At 37.8% G+C, this 19,090-nt stretch overlaps 1 protein-coding gene across 2 annotated transcripts in view; it reads right to left on the minus strand.

The window, feature by feature from the left end:
• Nucleotides 1-19,090, minus strand: part of dnah5 (dynein, axonemal, heavy chain 5) — a 184,869-nt gene that overhangs the window by 86,024 nt on the left and 79,755 nt on the right. For both annotated transcript variants that reach the window (XM_067392512.1, XM_067392504.1), the window contains 11 exons: nucleotides 18,799-18,975; nucleotides 12,695-12,899; nucleotides 11,820-11,962; nucleotides 10,091-10,225; nucleotides 8,903-9,025; nucleotides 8,177-8,390; nucleotides 6,894-7,117; nucleotides 6,069-6,267; nucleotides 4,993-5,165; nucleotides 4,441-4,571; nucleotides 1,006-1,159 (listed from right to left, as the gene is read on the minus strand). In XM_067392512.1, coding sequence (XP_067248613.1) covers nucleotides 1,006-1,159; nucleotides 4,441-4,571; nucleotides 4,993-5,165; nucleotides 6,069-6,267; nucleotides 6,894-7,117; nucleotides 8,177-8,390; nucleotides 8,903-9,025; nucleotides 10,091-10,225; nucleotides 11,820-11,962; nucleotides 12,695-12,899; nucleotides 18,799-18,975 — 1,878 coding nt within the window. The remainder of the gene's footprint in view (nucleotides 1-1,005; nucleotides 1,160-4,440; nucleotides 4,572-4,992; nucleotides 5,166-6,068; nucleotides 6,268-6,893; nucleotides 7,118-8,176; nucleotides 8,391-8,902; nucleotides 9,026-10,090; nucleotides 10,226-11,819; nucleotides 11,963-12,694; nucleotides 12,900-18,798; nucleotides 18,976-19,090) is intronic.

Genomic DNA, 19,090 nt, shown 5'->3' on the forward strand with positions numbered 1-19,090 from the left:
CCTCAGTCTCAATCAACTTAAAGGAATAGTTCACTCAAAAATGGAAATTCTGCCATCATTTACTCACCCTCATGTCGTTCCAAACCCACAAGACTTTGGTTAAACTTCAAAACACAAATTAAGATATTTTTTAATGAAACCTGAAAGGGTTCTGTCCCTGCACTAAAAGTACAGATAACCAAAACATGAAAGATCCAAAAGTTTATAAAAATGAATCTATATGAACCGAGTGGTTAATTTAATTTAGGGTTTAATTTAGGGTTTTATTTACATCTAAACAATTATCGGCACACATACATATATCACATCACATATGGTAAACATGGAAGCTCAAACATGTATCTTGTGGGTTTGGAACAACATGGCAGTGAGTAAATGAAGACAGCAATATTCTATTGGAACATTTTACTGAAGTGCTCTGTCTTTTTCAATAAATGTAATCTAAATAAACAGTTTGTCTATCCAACTTGTCCCTCTGTCCACCTTCAGCTCTGCAGAAGTGCAGTGCTTTCCCCTGAGGTGCGGTCATGTTAACGCAACACCTCCTCAGTGCTGCTCTGTTTGTTTCAGTGTGATGGATGGTTTCCACAACAAGTGAGTGCAGCCAATGCTCTCTGGCAGGTGTTACATTGCAGGCTGCAGAGCTGCCATTTTTTCCTCTCTTTGACAAACCCATCTGTCTCTCTAATATGAAGCAATGCATCCAGTGCCTTACAGATCCCATTTATTTGTGTGTCATTACCACATAGAATGAGCTCTGTAATTTGTCAGCAGACCGGGCATCATGCTCCCTATTTTCATTATACAACCTCAGGAAATCTGACTTATTTGCAGTAACATAAATGCTGAGTTATAGGGGGCATACCTTGTAACCTTGGGAACACATGTAGCTTGGCTAATTTAACCATGCGTTCTAAAAACAAAATGGAACGGCTCAGAATGGATGCTGTGGGGCTTGTGGGGAAGGGTGTTCCTATAAGCTTGATGTCAGAATGTTTCTCTGACCTCTCCTGATGAAAGGACGTTGTTCATGTACTCCAGGAAGGATTCATCCTTGATCTCGTTGTCAGTGAAAATAAAGCTGACGCCTTTGCCCTGTTGTCCAGCACTTCTGTACAAGCCCTTCAGGTCCTCCATCAGGTTAGGGGTGTTGTAGGAACTACAGAAAAAAAAGAAAAAAAAAAGTTTAGGCATGCAAATCAGCAGTCTTTATTCCTCTGGTATCCTAAACCCATGGAGTATATATTTAAATAAAAATATATTTTATTTGTTTTCTTGCACATCATCATCAAAGAATCATGAACATACAAATGTGTTGTTAAATTATCAGTTAAAATTTCAAAATCTTCATATGATTTGAAACTTTTTATAAACTCAAACTGAGTGAATCATAATCATGTATTCTTAATCTATACCCTAGCTCATCCTCAATTTTAGATTTGAGTTCCCTTTTCTTCTTGGCATCCTTCCTGTCCTATAACTGTGTTCATTTTTCTGAACACATGAAACAAATTAAAATTCTGTTGTTTATGAATAAATACAATTATTGTTACAATTAGTATGTTACACAGCATATGCTGTCAATGTCCATAAGAAGGCCCTTTTAATTGAAACATTTTTTTTAAACAAGTGTTTTCTGTATAATGAAAAAAAATGAACTGATATGTTGCCATTTCACAACACCGTACAAAAAAGGAACCGGGTGTGAAAAGACTGCCTGGATACAGAGAATTGCGAGCAGCTTGTGTTTTGAAGGCAATAAGGTTAAATCCGTCTGTTTTCTCTGGAGACTCTCACACATAGTTTGAGATCAACTACAGATTCATTCATATTATTATCAAATATAAGCTGCAATAAAAATCTCCAATTACGAAACTGCCAAAGTCTTGCTGCTATCATCAGACAGCAAATGAAGAAAAGCACTGTGGAATTACAGGTGGCTACAGGCAAAACATTCAATTCCTCAGAAAATGATTCCTTCCAAACCCTCAGTGTCAGAGATAAACCTATATTATATATATATATATATATATATATATATATATATATATATATATATATATATATATATATATATATATATATATATATATGTACAGTGGGTACGGAAAGTATTCAGACCCCCTTACATTTTTCACTCTTTGTTATATTGCAGCCATTTGCTAAAATCATTTAAGCTCATTTTTTCCCCCTCATTGATGTACACACAGCACCCCATATTGACAGAAAAACACAGAATTGTTGACATATTTGCAGATTTATTAAAAAAGAAAAACTGAAATATCACATGGTCCCAAGTATTCAGACCCTTTGCTGTGACACTGATATATTTAACTCAGGTGCTGTCCATTTCTTCTGATCATCCTTGAGATGGTTCTACACTTTCATTTGAGTCCAGCTGTGTTTGATTATACTGATTGGACTTGATTAGGAAAGCCACACACCTGTCTATATAAGACCTTACAGCTCACAGTGCATGTTAGAACAAATGAGAATCATGAGGTCAAAGGAACTGCCTGAAGAGCTCAGAGAGAGAATTGTGGCAAGACACAGATCTGGCCAAGGTTACAAAAAAAATTCTGCTGCACTTAAGGTTCCTAAGAGCACAGTGGCCTCCATAATCCTTAAATGGAAGTTTGGGATGACCAGAACCCTTCCTAGAGCTGGCTGTCCGGCCAAACTGAGCTATTGGGGGAGAAGAGCCTTGGTGAGAGAGGTAAAGAAGAACCCAAAGATCACTGTGGCTGAGCTCCAGAGATGCAGTCGGGAGATGGGAGAAAGTTGTAGAAAGTCAACCATCACTGCAGCCCTCCACCAGTCGGGGCTTTATGGCAGAGTGGCCCGACGGAAGCCTCTCCTCAGTGCAAGACACATTAAAGCCCGCATGTAGTTTGCTAAAAAACACCTGAAGATTCTCTGGGCTGATGAGACCAAGATTTAACTTTTTGGCCTTAATTCTAAGCGGTATGTGGGGAGAAAACCAGGCACTGCTCATCACCTGTCCAATACAGTCACAACAGTGAAGCATGGTGGTGGTAGCATCATGCTGTGGGGGTGTTTTTCAGCTGCAGGGACAGGACAACTGGTTGCAATCGAGAGAAAGATGAATGCGGCCAAGTACAGGGATATCCTGGAAGAAAACCTTCTCCAGAGTGCTCAGGACCTCAGACTGTGCCGAAGGTTTACCTTCCAACAAGACAATGACCCTAAGAACACAGCTAAACTAACGAAAGAGTGGCTTCACAACAACTCTGTGACTGTTCTTGATTGGCCCAGCCAGAGCCCTGACTTAAACCCAATTGAGCATCTCTGGAGAGACCTAAAAATGGCTGTCCACCAACGTTTACCATCCAACCTGACAGAACTGGAGAGGATCTGCAAGGAGGAATGGCAGAGGATCCCTAAATCCAGGTTTGAAAAACTTGTTGCATCTTTCCCAAAAAGACTCATGGCTGTATTAGATCAAAAGGTTGCTTCAACTAAATACTGAGAAAAGGGTCTGAATACTTAGGAATGAACTTAAATGATTTTAGCAAATGGCTGCCATATAACAAAGAGTGAAAAATGTAAGGGTGTCTGAATACTTTCCATACCCACTGTATATATATATATATATATATATATATATATATATATATATATATATATATATATATATATATATATATATATATATACAGCTATGGAAAAAATTAAGAGACCACTTAACATTGATTTCTGAACTTGAAGTGGTCTCTTAATTTTTTCCATAGCTGTATATATATATATATATATATATATATATATATATATATATATATATATATATATATATATATATATATAAGGAATCACTTGACAGATGGCTCCCTGCCTTTCTACAGACCTTAATGAGTAGCAGATATTCCCACTTTCAGTTTTAGTACTGAATTATCAAATGCATTGGAAGAGAGAGGTCTGAATTGAAAATGTCCAGTCTCATTGTCTGAATTAGACTGAACGGTTGATTGGATGTGGGATCTTTCCTCTTTATAGTCTGCAACAGCAGAGCTAAATTGGAAAGGGGAGGCCAAAACACTCTTATACAAAGATACCATCTACTGGAGTACAACTAAACTGCATTACACAAGAAAATGTGCTTAATGTGCTTTATGACTTTTGACATTTACATAAAGGAAAACAAAAGCACTGTTATTACAGTGACACATGTTTATTACTGTGCTATAAATGTGTTATTTACTAAGTTATTACTGTGTAATTGAAAAAGTTCCATTGTAAAGACTGTCTAGTGAAGACGTGAAGGCTTTCTACCTGTGATGATGTAGAAATTAAAGTACTCAAACAATAGGACACATGAAATTTCATCTGTCTCCCTGAAGGGGAAAAGTGAAGTTGAATAAAGTCTATAAATATAAGCTATAATAAAGGCTATAAATGATTGAGTATGCGAAGGTGACTCACCGAGTGAGTGTAATCTGGAAAGTCTTGTAGCCAGCAATAAAAGACGCTAGTCTTGTCAGACTCTGTTTTCCAGAACCCCCTACACCGACCAAGAGGGCATTTCCCCGAGGGGTCCTGATGATCCGAGAAATCTGTGGAAAATGTGTGTAAGACAGAGAAGGAGAGAAAGACAGATGCCACCTCATTACTATGCAAAACGTTTATACATACACTTTACATGAAAAAACTCAGAGCCCTTGTTTGTACTCTAAAGTAGAACATGTCTGGTTCCTGTAATAGACACAGAAAGGCAATTGAAATAAAATACATTTCTTGTGAGTGCTACAGTTCTCTTTTTCTTTCATGGTAGAAGGATGCTAATAGCATATAGCAAGGTTATTCTTTTCAGCAGACACAGATGAATTGTTAAAATCATTCTGTTTTTGAACCCTGAAAACATTCTCATGATAACAAGGGCAGGATTACCAAACAGACCTTGGTTCGGCCCTGATGATAACATCCTTTGAACGCAGAGATACAAGAAACATAATTGTAGTAAGATACTTAATGTACCTTAACCAGATGAATCATGGCATCCCTGAAGAAAACCAAATCCATGCCTGCTCCTCTGATGCTCTCATTGTAATGACTTAAAAACATGTTCAGCCTCTCCATTAGACTATCAAAAGATTTGATAGGCTCATATACTTTTGGCATGTCGAAATCAGTTTCCTCTGGCTCCTCACCTGTTCAGATATAAAATAACACATACATCCTTGATTTCATTCCAATTCAAAAGAGAAACTGCCAATCAACTCTCTATTACATCATATGTGGGTGGGTCCTTTTTAGGTAAGTTCAAAGTAACTTTAAGGACGGTCAGTTAATTTGGTGACCATCTTGGTTATGGCAGAGGGATGTTTTTTTTTTTTTTTATGTTAAAAACAGTAAATAACAATGCTATTATATGCCTGGAACTTTATTAGATACACCTGTTCAACTGCTCGTTAATGCAAGTATCTAATTAGCCAATCGTGGCAGCATTTAGGCGTGTAGACAGTCAAGACAATCTGTTGAAGTTCAAACTCAGCATAAGAAAAGCTGAGAAAGCTGATTTAAGTGACTTTGAATGTGGCATTGTTGTTGGTGATAGACAATAGACGGTTACAGATTCATTCAGATGATATGTTCAGAATTTGGCATAAAAAACATGAACGTATGGATCTGTGCTGCCTTGTATCAACAGTTCAGTCTGGTGGTGGTAATGTAATGGTGTGGGGGATATTTTTGGCACACTTTGGGAAACTTAGTACCAACTGAGCATCGTTTAAAACCCCACAGACTACCTGAGTATTGCTGCTGACCATGTCCATCTCCTTATGACCACAGTTTACCTATCCTTCTGATGGTTACTTTCAGCAGGATAACGCACCATGTCACACATCTCAAATCATTTCACACTGGTTTCTTGAACATGGCAATGAGTTCACTCAAATGGCCTCCACAGTCACCAGATCTTATGTATCTAATACAAATGTACTATGTGTATCTAATAAAGTGGCCAGCAAGTGTGCATATATAATTAACTGCCTTAATTCTTCCTTTTTTATTTATTTTTTGTTTTGTTTTTGTATCTATCTGATCATTACCTGTGGCCTCAGGTGCATCTCTGAGAAAGTCCACAAAGTACGAATCCACCCCAAGATCCACCACCACTCGTTCTTCTTCCCCAAGCTCTTCTTCCACCAGCTTGGCCAGTGTGTAGTCAAACCAGGCCACATCCTCTGGGGCAGTAAACCGGTCAGCGATAACACGTTTGCATTCATGCTTCCACAGCTGTAGTAATACCTAGGCCAATATTTCAAACACAGTTGTGAGCAATGTATGTAGGGTTTGGTAGGGTTTCAATAAAAGAATGCTGGAAACAAAATGTTTTTTTTTTTTTTTTTTAACGTTTGTTTCCATTGACAGTTCTAAAATGTCTATATTTTTACTTTATTCATACTAAAGTACTCTGACAAAGTTTCTGCTACAGACTTTTTAAAAGAATAATGTTTTGGCCAAGGTACACTGCTGTTTAAATTTTTGGGATCGGTAAGATGTTGAATGTTTTTAAAAGTCTCTTATGCTCACCAAGGCTGCATTTATTTGATTAAAAATATATTGTGAAATATTATTACAATTTAAAACAACTGTTTTCTATTTTAATATATCTCAAAATCTTTTGAACATAAAAATAAAAATGATATATAATATAAATTAATGTTATCAACACTCTTAAAAATAAAAGTTCTTTACTGGCATCTGTGGTTCCATTAAGAACCATCAAAGTCATTAAATTATATACAATTTCCATCCCTAGGTGTATGTAAACATGGTAAATATGGTATTAAGAGTAATCATGGGTTACTAAAATTTCATTGAGTTTATCTCACTGAGTGTCTAAATAAGAACAGAAATGCAGTTTGACTCACATCAGGCAAGTTGATGACCTCTGCAGTCACGCTGAGCATTCCCTGCCAGATGCGGGAGAGGTCACGCAGGTTAAAAATGTAGTGGAAGTTGGCGGGAGTGGGCAGCATTTTAACCTTTGTCATTTGCCATAGTCTTCGGGTCAGTGGAACCAGCCTGACTACTGTGTTGCGTACTTCCTCTGAAAATCCCCGTCGGGAACAGTAATGACCTGTGCCTATCACCCCTGCAGCAGAAAATGATACATATGAAAGTGAATGAGAAAGGGTTGAGCTATAGCAGACAGGAAGCTCACAAAGGTGAAGGACAGAATGAGTAAATGTGACCTTCATGAATGATAGAATTCTGAGCTGAATAAGAATCACAATTGTCACGAATGTCAATATTACTTAAATATTGAGGTGTTTAGGCTAACCTACATATGAGCATGAAATATCACATCAATAGAAAAAAAAAAAAAAAAACTTCAGCCAAGCAGGGAACCACTAACAACAGCCCATAGTCAGAATCAATATGCATTTACAGAATCGGTTCTGCTTAAGCAAAGCTGTTGATAACCTTGACTAAATTAAATGAGATGTGATAAATCCTTTCTCCGATCTAAGAAGCATGGTCCAGATACTTCCTTTATGTTTCTGCCTTTCATAACATATTATAATGCATGTCTAAATGCATAATTTGGCAGATTATTTTAAAATATTTCCATGCCATTTGTTGTTTGACTATCTCATTGGATTATTACAATACTTGCAAAAGGAATATTTGGAAATGTGATATTAGCGATATTAGCCCCTGGCAAACAAAATGTGCAAAAAAGGTCCATTGTCTTTTGTCAATATTCTAGTAATGTGTGAAGCACAGCTCACAGAGAAGTCCTTTTCAAACAAGCAGCTTTCTGTTGTCATCACTGTGAATTTGTGTGACCAATTTAAACCCATTGCAAAATCTGTGTGGGGAAATCTTTCGCCCTCATGCAAAATTCCTAATATTGTGAATTTCTATTGGCTAGATTTCATTGTCAAACATTCGCCAATCAACCGTAAATGTGACCTCAACTTAAAGCAAACAATATAAAAGACTATTCACTTAATCAAGAATACGGAAGCAAAATATTGCTTGGAATAGGATTTCAAATTAGACTGAAATTTTGCAGTGTACTGAATACTGATAAATAAAGACTCTCTGTGATTGCCTCAAATTCACCTTTACATTTGTAGATTTTAAATCTATGGTAGTAAGGCAATGGATTTTTGCTTAAATCTTTTGGCCAATACACAATACTAACCAAAGATCTTGTCTATAGAGGCATTGGAAGGAAGAGTACAGTTGAAAATAGAAAACTGCCTCTTCAGTCTCTGGGGGATGTCATTTCGTCCCCCTCCAGGGTGGATCATAGCCGCCAAAAACTGGATATCCACAATGTTGGTGAACTCTCCTGGTTTCTCCAGGTTAAAGAAGCCATTTTGCTCCATCAACTGCCGAACTATTTCATTGGTGACCTTTGAAGAGAGGAATTCTGTGAACATATTTCTTTGTCCAGACTTTGCAAACCGAGTCCACATAGAGAGAGTAAATGTTTTAGCACCCAGTGTACTAAATGAATTATGCAAATAAAGCATCTTAATATATGATCACCGTTTATTAGATCATAATTTGATGAATGACTGTTGAAATATCTAAGAGAAAATGTACACAACTGTCTCCCTTAAACAAAATAATGTTTTCCACATTACATACATTTTATAAGGCAAATAATGATGCATTTTTGGAATAAGCTTAATTTCTTACAGAAAGGACAGAAAAAAAATGACACGTTACTTAATTTGAAAGAAAAAAAAAAAATTGATTGGTGGTGGTTAGTGAAAAGGATGCAGGTGTTTGCCCTGAAACTGTTTAATGAATGCACCTGTGCTTCTTGGGTCTGAAACTTCATAAAGGTACAAACATATAAATAGTGATTCTTAAGTCATGGAGCAGCATTTATTCAGCATCATTGTATGCAATATCTTACCTGGTCGCCCCACTCATTGATCACAGGCATGTTGATGTCGTCAATAAAGATAGACATTTTCTTCCCTGCCGGAGGGCCATAAGTGGTTCCCATTCGTTTATCAACATAACTCTCCACAGAGCGCTAAAAAGTCACAGACACCAAAACAACCAAATTCTGTACATGCTGATTACTCACAAACACAACCAGCAGCTCATAAATTAAGAAGCTCAGATGAGATTTGGATCAATAACTCAGTCAATAACAAAGCAGGGAATGTGATGAAACATTAGCCAGGCTAAATAACCTTTAACACCTGAACCTGGGGATTGTAAAGCATACTGATGCAGTCATCATGGGTTTCTTGGTGTAACATTTGCCCAAACACTTAATTAAACATGTATATACAATACAATGGTGTGTGTATGCGAATGTATTTACCACTATTATTCAAAGGTTTGGGGTCGGGTAAGACCCCAAACGAGCAGCCATTACTAACACTAGTCTTAAGTGCCACACGATCCTTCAGAAATCATTCTAATATGTTGATTGGGTGCTTAAGGGCCATTTGTAATTATTATCACAGTTTAAAATGATTGTATTATCATTATCATGTATTATAATTACAATTATACTAACAATTATAATTATAATTAATATTTTTGTGGAAACTTTTGGATACGTTTTCTGTATTAATTGAACAGAAAGTAAAAAACAGCATTTATTTGAAACAGCATTATTTGTAACAATATAAATGTTTTAAAGTCACTTATGGTTAATTTAATGCATCCTTGCTGAATAAAAGTACTAATTTCCCTCTATACACAGTAATATGCTATAAAACTTTTAAGAGTATCATAGAACACACTGCACGCAAAGATCTAAACATAGTAGTGAAGAGCAGTAGCAAATAACTAAATATTGCAGCACAGGGACTGACTGATTATTATTTTAGCCTAAATGAATTGAAAGAATGATATACAGTATATGAGACAGATGACCTTTTAGAAGGGTTTTATATCTAACTATAACTATATTTATATATAGTTAGTTCCTCCCCAACAGTGATATTGTATTCAATTTATATTTCATTATAAATGCAATACAACACAGTAATAAAATATGTGCAGATTTCATAGAAAGTAGTTAGTTTATCAAAGATACCACAATATTAGACATGTTTTGGGAGAAAACACTGTCTTTGTGTACCTGAAACATTAGAGGTGTGGTGGCAGAGGAGAAATTGAGACTCTTGGCAGTGTGGGATTCTGGGTCATATTTGGACATGTAGCCTTTGATGATGACGGTTTTGGCAGTGCCCTGTTCTCCTATCAAAAGCACAGCCTGAAACACATGAAGAAAACACGAGTAGACTCCAGAGAGGGTGACCATCTGTCCTTGTGCACAGCTAATCAAAGTGCTGGCAGCACAGGAAAAGTCTTGATGACAAACAAAGTAGCTGTCCATTTAAACAAGCCTCACTCAGAGAAATCAATAATGCAGCACTGCATGGTATCTTTGCCAAGAACCTACACTAGAAAATACAATATACAATCTATTGACTGTTTTGTTAGATCCAAAGAGTTTTATATTATGTTCTACAATTGCATTCCAATTTACAAAGACACAGATAACATCAAAATGGTGCTTGTTCTTGTCGCAGAGCCAGTGCTCGATAGGCGTTCAGTCAGGTTTCTGTGGAAGCCTTGTGTTTACATTGTCTAGAGAATTGAATAAATACATAACTACGTACTGTATGCATACCAACAAACATAGCATTTTTCAGTCTTTTTTACTGCTAGATTTGAGAACATATTATATACAGTACATATATAGACCATTTGGTGTTTGCAAAAAGCGATGACTTATTTTGGGTAGAGCCTACCTGGTGGCAGAAAATGACAGTTCTGTAGTAGTAGTCGGTGGAAGCCACAGAATAAAAGAATAATTAAAAAAAAGTTAATTTGCCCCCGGTTTCACAGACAAGGCTTAAGCTAGTCCTAGACTAGAATGCATGTTTAAGCTGTTTTAACTAAAAGCAACTTGCACTGACATATCTTAAAATATGTCAGTGCCATTATTTAGTCTCAAGATGAACACCAGTAATGTTTTTTTTCTAGTGAAAGTTTATAAAAGCTACATAAATGCCTTAATTGAACTAAGGCCTAATCCTGGCTTAGGCTAAGACCTGTTTATATCTCACAATACTGACTTTTTTTCTCACAAATCCAAGATTATATCTCACAATTCTTAAAAGGAAAAACAGAATTGTGAGATATACTCATTATTCTGTGTTTTCCCTCAGAATTACGAGTTTATATCCTGCAATTTTGACTTTTTTCCCCCTCAGAATTGTGATATAAACTAAAAGCGAGTTATAAATTCCGAACTGGGAGATATAAACACACAAATGCAAGAAAATAAACAGAACTGTGAGATAAAAAATGTTATGATTAAAAGATATCTATGTAAAATGTTAATAGGTTTAAATATTATTTCATGCTGTGACTGTAAGGCTATGAATGTTCATCTGAACTGCATATGTGAATATCATGTAGACTTACTGTTTACATAAAATTCATACTTTAAAAGTAGACTAATCATTGCAGGTTTCTTAAGTCCAGTCAACATAAACGTCTCCCAAATGGTCTATATGTACTGCATATATATATATATATATATATATATATATATATATATATATATATATATATATATATATATATATATATATATATTTGACAATATTAACTAGATAGAAAAGTTCATCAAGACAAACTATGGCCAACAGCCATAAAGTTTGAAGTAGATTTAAGTCAGAAGGTTTCAAGTTTGAAGTAACTTTAGGTAGGTAGGTAGGTAGGTAGGTAGGTAGGAAGATAGACGTTTAGATAAAACGTTTTACTTACAAGTCAAATAAGAGTGAAAAGGCTCTCACCTTGCCCTGCTTTGCAATGGTCTGGATGAGGAAGTCAGTGCGAACATTGTCTACATTGGGCACCAATATGGAGCCATACTCCGGTGTAGAGTCAGGTGGGTAAATATACTCTTCCACTCTGGTATTCCAGTGAATCCAATGTCCTGCAAAACACACAATTTCCAATGTCAGCACTGTGACTAGAGCATCTTGCATGAACCTTTATTAAAATTCCATAATGAACAGCCAATATGTTTTATAATTAAATAGGGTTATTAACCCTGGCTCTGACTAACAAGTGGAGTTTTTGCCATGAAAATGTAAGGGCTGAGAAACTTGCTGGCAATTAGGCATCTATTTGAATTGCAAAGTGTACAATATTTTGCGACAACATTTCTAATGGAACTTATAAACCAGAGACATTTGGGTCTAAGCTATTTTGTTTCAAGCATCAGCTGTGAAAATAACATGTCAACCTGGAATATACTCATATTGTTGTCCGCCAAAAAATGCAGAATAAAGCAATCAAAAACAGCATTGGTTTTAAACAGAACAATCTTGAGTGTCAGATTTGTCTGGAGGCAGACTACAGACTTCAGATTCACTATTCTCCATATACCTGCAAATTTTCCTCTCTATAGGAAAAATGTCACAGTAAATGCTCCCAGCATACTTTCTTCAGCCAGTCTTACTAAACTAGCTTTCCTTGTGAAATACCAATTGGAAAAGTTGATTAGTTAAAAATATAAATAATATTTAATATCTAAATAATAATATTATATAATAAATAATATTTTAAATCTAAGAGTTATATCTAACTAGAACCATAATTTATAAAGACAGGTAAAAATGAAGCAAATAAAACACAGAAAGAGCTGTGTGACTGTGTTAGATACCATCATTAGTGACGTAAAAGTCGAACATAGTGTCCTCGCTGTGGGGAGGGATATTGGGAAGGTCCAGGCGGATGTTGTCATGGTGACGGAGCCATTGCTCCATCTTCATTCGATCATCCAGTTCCAATAGAGCTCCCACACTCCACATCAGAGCGAAGACATACAGACGTTCCATGTGCTCACGAGACAGCTCCCCTCCCTGCTCCTGATGGGTTACATCATCGAAGACATCATCAAAAGGTTTGTCAAGGCATGAAGGCCTGTTAAATTTTGTTTTGCACTCATGAAACCAAAGAATAGATATTATGCATCATCAGATATATATATTAAATAAATAAATAAATAAATAAAAAATCGAAGCCTTTATTGTGAACTTCTGAAAATGCTCAGTATTCCCGTAAGACCACTGAATATGTTTTGATATATTTTGTATAAGAATAATGTGCATAATGTTTCATTTGCTGTACATTTTTCCATATGTACTAGATTGGATTTGCATTCATAACCATAAGAAGATTATAAAAAATTAAGTCTGTCAATCTGACAGTGGCAGTAAACAAATAGCTAAAATCTACAAAACTGGGTTAATGAGGATGACAGCTGTTGAAAGTACGTGAAAATAATAAAGTTAAATATATTTTTAGATAAACAATGACCCTGACCCTATTTTTAAAGGGATCATTAAAATTTAGAAAAAGAATTAGATGTTAAATTCATTCCCCATGCAAATCTATCATCTTGAGTCAATCCTGATAATTATGAAAAAAAGCTTCACAGTCAGGATTACCAGCATACTAATACACTACCATTTAAAAGTTTGGTGTCGGTAAGATTTTTAATGGTCTCTTATGATCACTCAGGATGCATTTATTTGATCAAAAATACAGTAAAAACAGTAATCTTGTGAGATATCATTACAATTTACTTCTCAAGTAACATTTCTTATTATTATCAGTATTGAAATAAGTTGTTACAGAAACTGTGATTCCCTTTTGAAAGGGAACTCTACACTGCGTTTGAACGCAAATGGGGAACGTCATCACGTCGACCAGTGTCTGAAAGCAATTATCAAATCTCACCAATCCTATTGGCCGGCGAAAGCCTATAACGTCATTATAGACGTTACCTGGAAGTATAAAAGGAGCACCTAGAGAAGCAGTCAGTATCTCATCATCTTCAGGGACTGTTTTTTTTTTTTTTTTTGTCTGATTGCGATTACTTCGAATCTGGTTAGAAATTACTATGACTCTGACAAATGTTTCAGGAAGTGTGTGGATCCGTGTCCCAGGTTTCTGACACCCGGTGACATAAACAATCTGTGTGTTTTCTGTCTGGGGGAGGAACACGCAAGGACAGTGCTTGAGGGTGCTGTCTGTGTGAATTGTGAGCGTCTGCCTATTAGGACGCTCCGCTCTCGTCTGGCCCTCTTCTCGATGGAAGAGGGTCCGACATCTGTGCCTAGTGGTTCTGGTCCTACCCGTGCTGAGGCAGAGCGGTGGCTGAAATCATGGGGCTCTCAGGTGGAGCTCGCTGAGGAATTTGAGAGAGGTGTAAATCTCTCTCAACCCGAGGGTGACGAGTCCTCTTGTTGACATCATCAGATCCAGCAGTGAGTGCTCTTCTGGTGTCAAACCCAAGAGAGGAAGCAGGTGAGCCTGCTGAGACTTCAAAGCCTTCCAGCCATGTGTATGCAGAGCTGCTTGAGGTAATGGAGAACACTTCTGGCAGGCTGCAGCTGCCTTGGGAGCGTGTTAAGAAAGGGGCCGCATGCGGACGGCTTGACGAGCGGTTCCTTTTTTGGCCATAACACAACAGTCCCCATGAGCCTTCCCTTCCTTCCTGATCTTCATGTTGAGATCGAGAAGGCATGGAAGAACCCAAACTCGGCTCATATTCACTGGCATCAGCAGGCTAATTTCATGGATGTTGAGGGATTGAGCCAGCATGGGTATGTGTCGATGCCCCCTATTGAAGAGACGTTTGCAAACTATCTTGTCACAAGGCGTGCTCCGACACTGAAAGCTCCGGTCCTGCCTTCCAAGCCCCTTAAAATGACTTCTCGCTTGAATGGCAGGGCATACGTGGTAGGGGGTCAGGTTAATGCGGCCTTACACACCATGGCGGTGTTACAGGCCTACCAGGCTGATTTGCTGAAGGATCTGGAACAGGAGCAGGGTCTGTCAGACCACAGATCTGGCTCTCCAGGCCACTAAACAAACTGCTGCCTCGGTTGGTAAATCGATGGCAGCATTGGTGGCCATGGAGAGACACCTGTGGCTAAACATGGCTGACATCGGGGAGAAAGAAAAGGGCTTTCTTCTCGGAAGTCCAGTGTTGCCTCTCAGGCACCTCCTCCTCGGAGCAGGTCCCAGAGAAAGCGGGACTCCAGGAAGAAAAAGCAGGATCTGAGGGAGGTAATCAATCGCAGATGCCAGCAGTGTCAGTGATTGATTTCATCTCCATAAGGGTAGTTACATCTACAGTTACATCTGGCTTGATAGTGAAGAGATTCTTTTAGACTTAAAAGAACCATAGATTCCATCCTTTCCATGATGATGAGTCTCCGGTCTTCGAGCCGCAGGAAGGTGAGCTTGGTCTATATTTATATTATAAAATATATTGACCTTAAGTTTCCTGTATAGTTTTTTCCTGGGAATGTAAAAAAAAAAAGAAAAAAGAGAAGGGGAATTTAGGGCTCTGAAGTTCCATTAGGTTGGCTAGAACGATTTATTTCTGGTGTTGGCAAACAAAATGGCCGCCTTTGCAGCCACCATATGGTAGAGTAGCTTCTCCTCTGGTCATAGCTAGAGTTTGTATTCGAGATTAGCACTCTTTACTTCAGATAGATCTATTTATAAATGGCAATGCTTAAACACTGCCACTGGCTGACGCCTGTGTCTTTCTGGAGTAGCAGGCCCTGTTTGGGCCTCCTTCAAGAACATGATGGCGTAGGTTTGTACTCCTCTTGCTTAAAAAGTAAAAGGTGTTTTTTACTGAGTACATTGCCTGGTGGAATGGTAGCTCAGGTTGAGTTAAACTAGTTAACCTTACTGGAGAGTTTGGTTATCATATTTGGCTCCCTCAGAGCTTAGAACACTGCCACAAGCTGATGCTACGTGTCTTTCTGGAAGTCGTAGGCCCTTTTTTGGGCCTCCTGCAGAGCATGATGGCGTATGTTTATATTCCTCTTGCTTTAAGAGTAAAAAAGGTGTTTTTACTGAGTACACTGCTTGTCGGATTGTGTCTGTGGGATGTTGCTTTTCAGCAAGCAAGCTGTTCTAGGTGTGTGGCCTTCACAGGCCATCCTTTAAGCTCCTTCAGGCCCCCTGGCTACATTCTACATTTCTTCGAAAAGATGTTTGGTCCCAGAAGCCTTTGAGCGGCCTTGGTAGGCCTTCTGTGGAAGGCCTCTTTGAGGCTTACAGTTTGGGCTGTTGGCCATAGGGAATGCTCTCACTGACAGCCTAGGACCCGTAGGGTGAGTGGTTCCTGCATTTCATTTGAAATTGTTAGTCCTGACGTTTGTCTGGCTATTTGTGCCATGCACTCCCCTCAAGCATGGCAGCATGGGTATATCGTTCCCTATTTGCATTCAAACTCAGTGTAGAGTTCCCTTTCAAAAGGGAATGTCTTGGTTTACGTATGTAACCATGGTTCCCTGAGAACAGGGAACGAGACACTGCGTTACCTGCCATGCATCGGGGCTGCCTGCTGAACAGTCGCTTCAGACGATAAGGTACTGACTGCTTCTCTAGGTGCTCCTTTTATACTTCTGGGTCACATCTATAATGATGTCATAGACTATCGCTGGCCAACAGGATTGGTGAGATTTGATAATTGATTTCAGATACCGGTTCACGTGATGAATTTCCCCATTTGCGTTCAAACTCAGTGTCTCGTTCCCTGTACTCAGGGAACCATGGTTACATTCATAACCCGATACTTTTTTTTTTTTTCAGGGTTCTTTGATAATTAGAAAGTTCAGAAGAACAGCATTTACTTACAATAGAAAACTTAAGAAAGTAAGGAAAGTTGGACTAACATAAGTGGATACTGCTTTCAGAAACAAATGCATTCAAGGCCAGTCAGTTATACATGAATGTTTCCTTTTAACTACAGCCTGAGGTGTTAATTTTCTTCAACATTCAATTCAAATCAATGTTTTGTGTTATGGTCCTTCACACAAATGTTTCAATTATATAATCATTTGCAGGTTGCATTATTGGTGCTCTATACACACTGTGTATGAAAGAATTACATAAAGCCCAAAGTGCTTTTGAAGGTTAGAGTTTTTTTTTTTTTTTTTTTTTTTTATAGAGCCAGTGGGTAATGCATATTCGGCTCATGTTTAATTCTCACAGAATGATGACAATAGGTGTGGTGACAATAGGGCTGTATAATGTGTATCTTATAGCTAAATGCTTTACAAATGACAATGCAAGTGATAATGTGTGACATTTACTGGGGACAGTTCATCATAATCATTGTCATGACTTTCAGATAAGGCTAAAATCGGCATGGGTTGAATGTCAAAAATACATGTATTGAGTAAAACTGGTCAGGACTTCAGTATATTTATATTCACAGATTGATTTAAACTTATTCTGCTTATACTGTATCAGATAATAATAAACTTACATATTTTATTTTCTTCAGCTGATCAATGAACATTCAATATTTCAGTTTAGTGACGGCCGCTGTCAAGATAAGTCAAATCTCATGCACTGCATGAAATGTAGCAAATATTATTTAAATATCCATAATGAACCCATAATGAATCTCATCAAATGAATTTGTGTATGTGGCGAAATTCTTTATGTGACATCACCACCACCCTCTTCGTGCATAATATTTACACAAGTGAATTCGCTCATTCATTTTTGTTCATTCCTTTCTCAGGTAGTGGACTACATGGCATCCACTATATAGGAATAGTTTATAAGGGGATAGGGAAAATTTTTCTACAAGCATAATGGACTGTATTTACACTAATGTATACAGCAGGGGTGATCAATTAAGTTCCAAGAGGTCTACTCTCTGTATTTTCTTAATACTACAATACTTTTTGAAATAGTCATAACTTTCTTTGTGGACAGCAGTTTTAGTGGTTGGCCTCTTCTGATTCTGCATCCAATGAGATTGCCTGCTCAACATTTAAATAGTATTGCTGCTCACCACTATATCTGCGCTACTCTTTATGCTTGTAATGTCTTTAGCTTGTCTGGCTATCACCAGTCCAAGCTCAATTTAAAATTGAACATTGGTCTGGGGAGTTTGCAATACTTTTCTACTGCACAAGAGGCGTGATCAACGAGCATTATTCACGCAATTGGATAGTCCTTCAACCAATCAGATCAACAATTCGGGTGACGTACTTTGCAGAGCGACGTGAAAACTCCAGACAGGTTTAGTTTGTATTGGTTTGTAGCATTGATCAGCGGTTTGCAGAAGCAGCAATAGCATTGAGTGGTTTTTGCAGGTTGTGAAAAAAAAAAAAAAAAAATTAAAGTGAGTGGTATTTACACCCACTCGAGCGATTTGTTTGCTAATCTAAAGAAGTCATTCAGCATCATCAAGAGGTTAAAAGGAATTGCCGTCGCTTCTCTATCGTCACCGTGTTATACCCGCCAATAGCGAGCAAGGTGGTTAAGCCAGTCTGTGATTGGTTCCCACGAAAGTGTAACAGATGAAGTAGAAATGAATGTACGGGTTTCCAGACTGAGTTGCCGGGTGGAATCAAATCGCTGGCAGATCAGGCTGGATTTACCCAGTCTATTCTTTAGCAGGAAAGAGAAGCAACATGCAAAAGGGTTTAAGAAGTGCATCTGGACCTAGATAAAAGAATTTGAGGATATAGTTCCGAAAGATCATAGACATAAATGTCCCTGAATGCTTGTGGTGTGTACATCTCTGTTGTTTTGACATGCTGCTCACTTGAACTATAGAAACTATGTACCTTGGTATACAGTGTATGTACTAACCACTGCACTACTCTGTTCTTTAATGACATAAGCTGAAGTTTAAAATCTTTATTTTTGGATTGACAGGTTAGTAGGCAGTCTTTCATTGTTGCAAAATCTGGGTTAATGAGGACTTTTGACAACCTTGGGCTGAATGAGTCCTTGCAGCATGTTTATGCACTGCATGATGATGAAGGCCTCCAGCATCTCCATTTTATACTGCAAAGATTGAATGCTGAATCGATAGAGCTCAGGGAAGGAGGATGAAAAGAGATCCCTCAGGACCACCCCTTCCTGAGGGGAGCGATTCTTCAGCCAGCCCTAAAGGCACACACACAAACACACCAATGAAAACCCTGCTAGGAAGGACACAAACAGAGTGGGACATCTTCACATAGAAATGAAATGAACTATCCTTTAGAGCTCAAAAATAGTT

The sequence above is a fragment of the Chanodichthys erythropterus genome, chromosome 2 (genome assembly GCF_024489055.1).
Source record: "Chanodichthys erythropterus isolate Z2021 chromosome 2, ASM2448905v1, whole genome shotgun sequence".
In the NCBI taxonomy this organism is placed as follows: Eukaryota; Metazoa; Chordata; class Actinopteri; order Cypriniformes; family Xenocyprididae; genus Chanodichthys; species Chanodichthys erythropterus.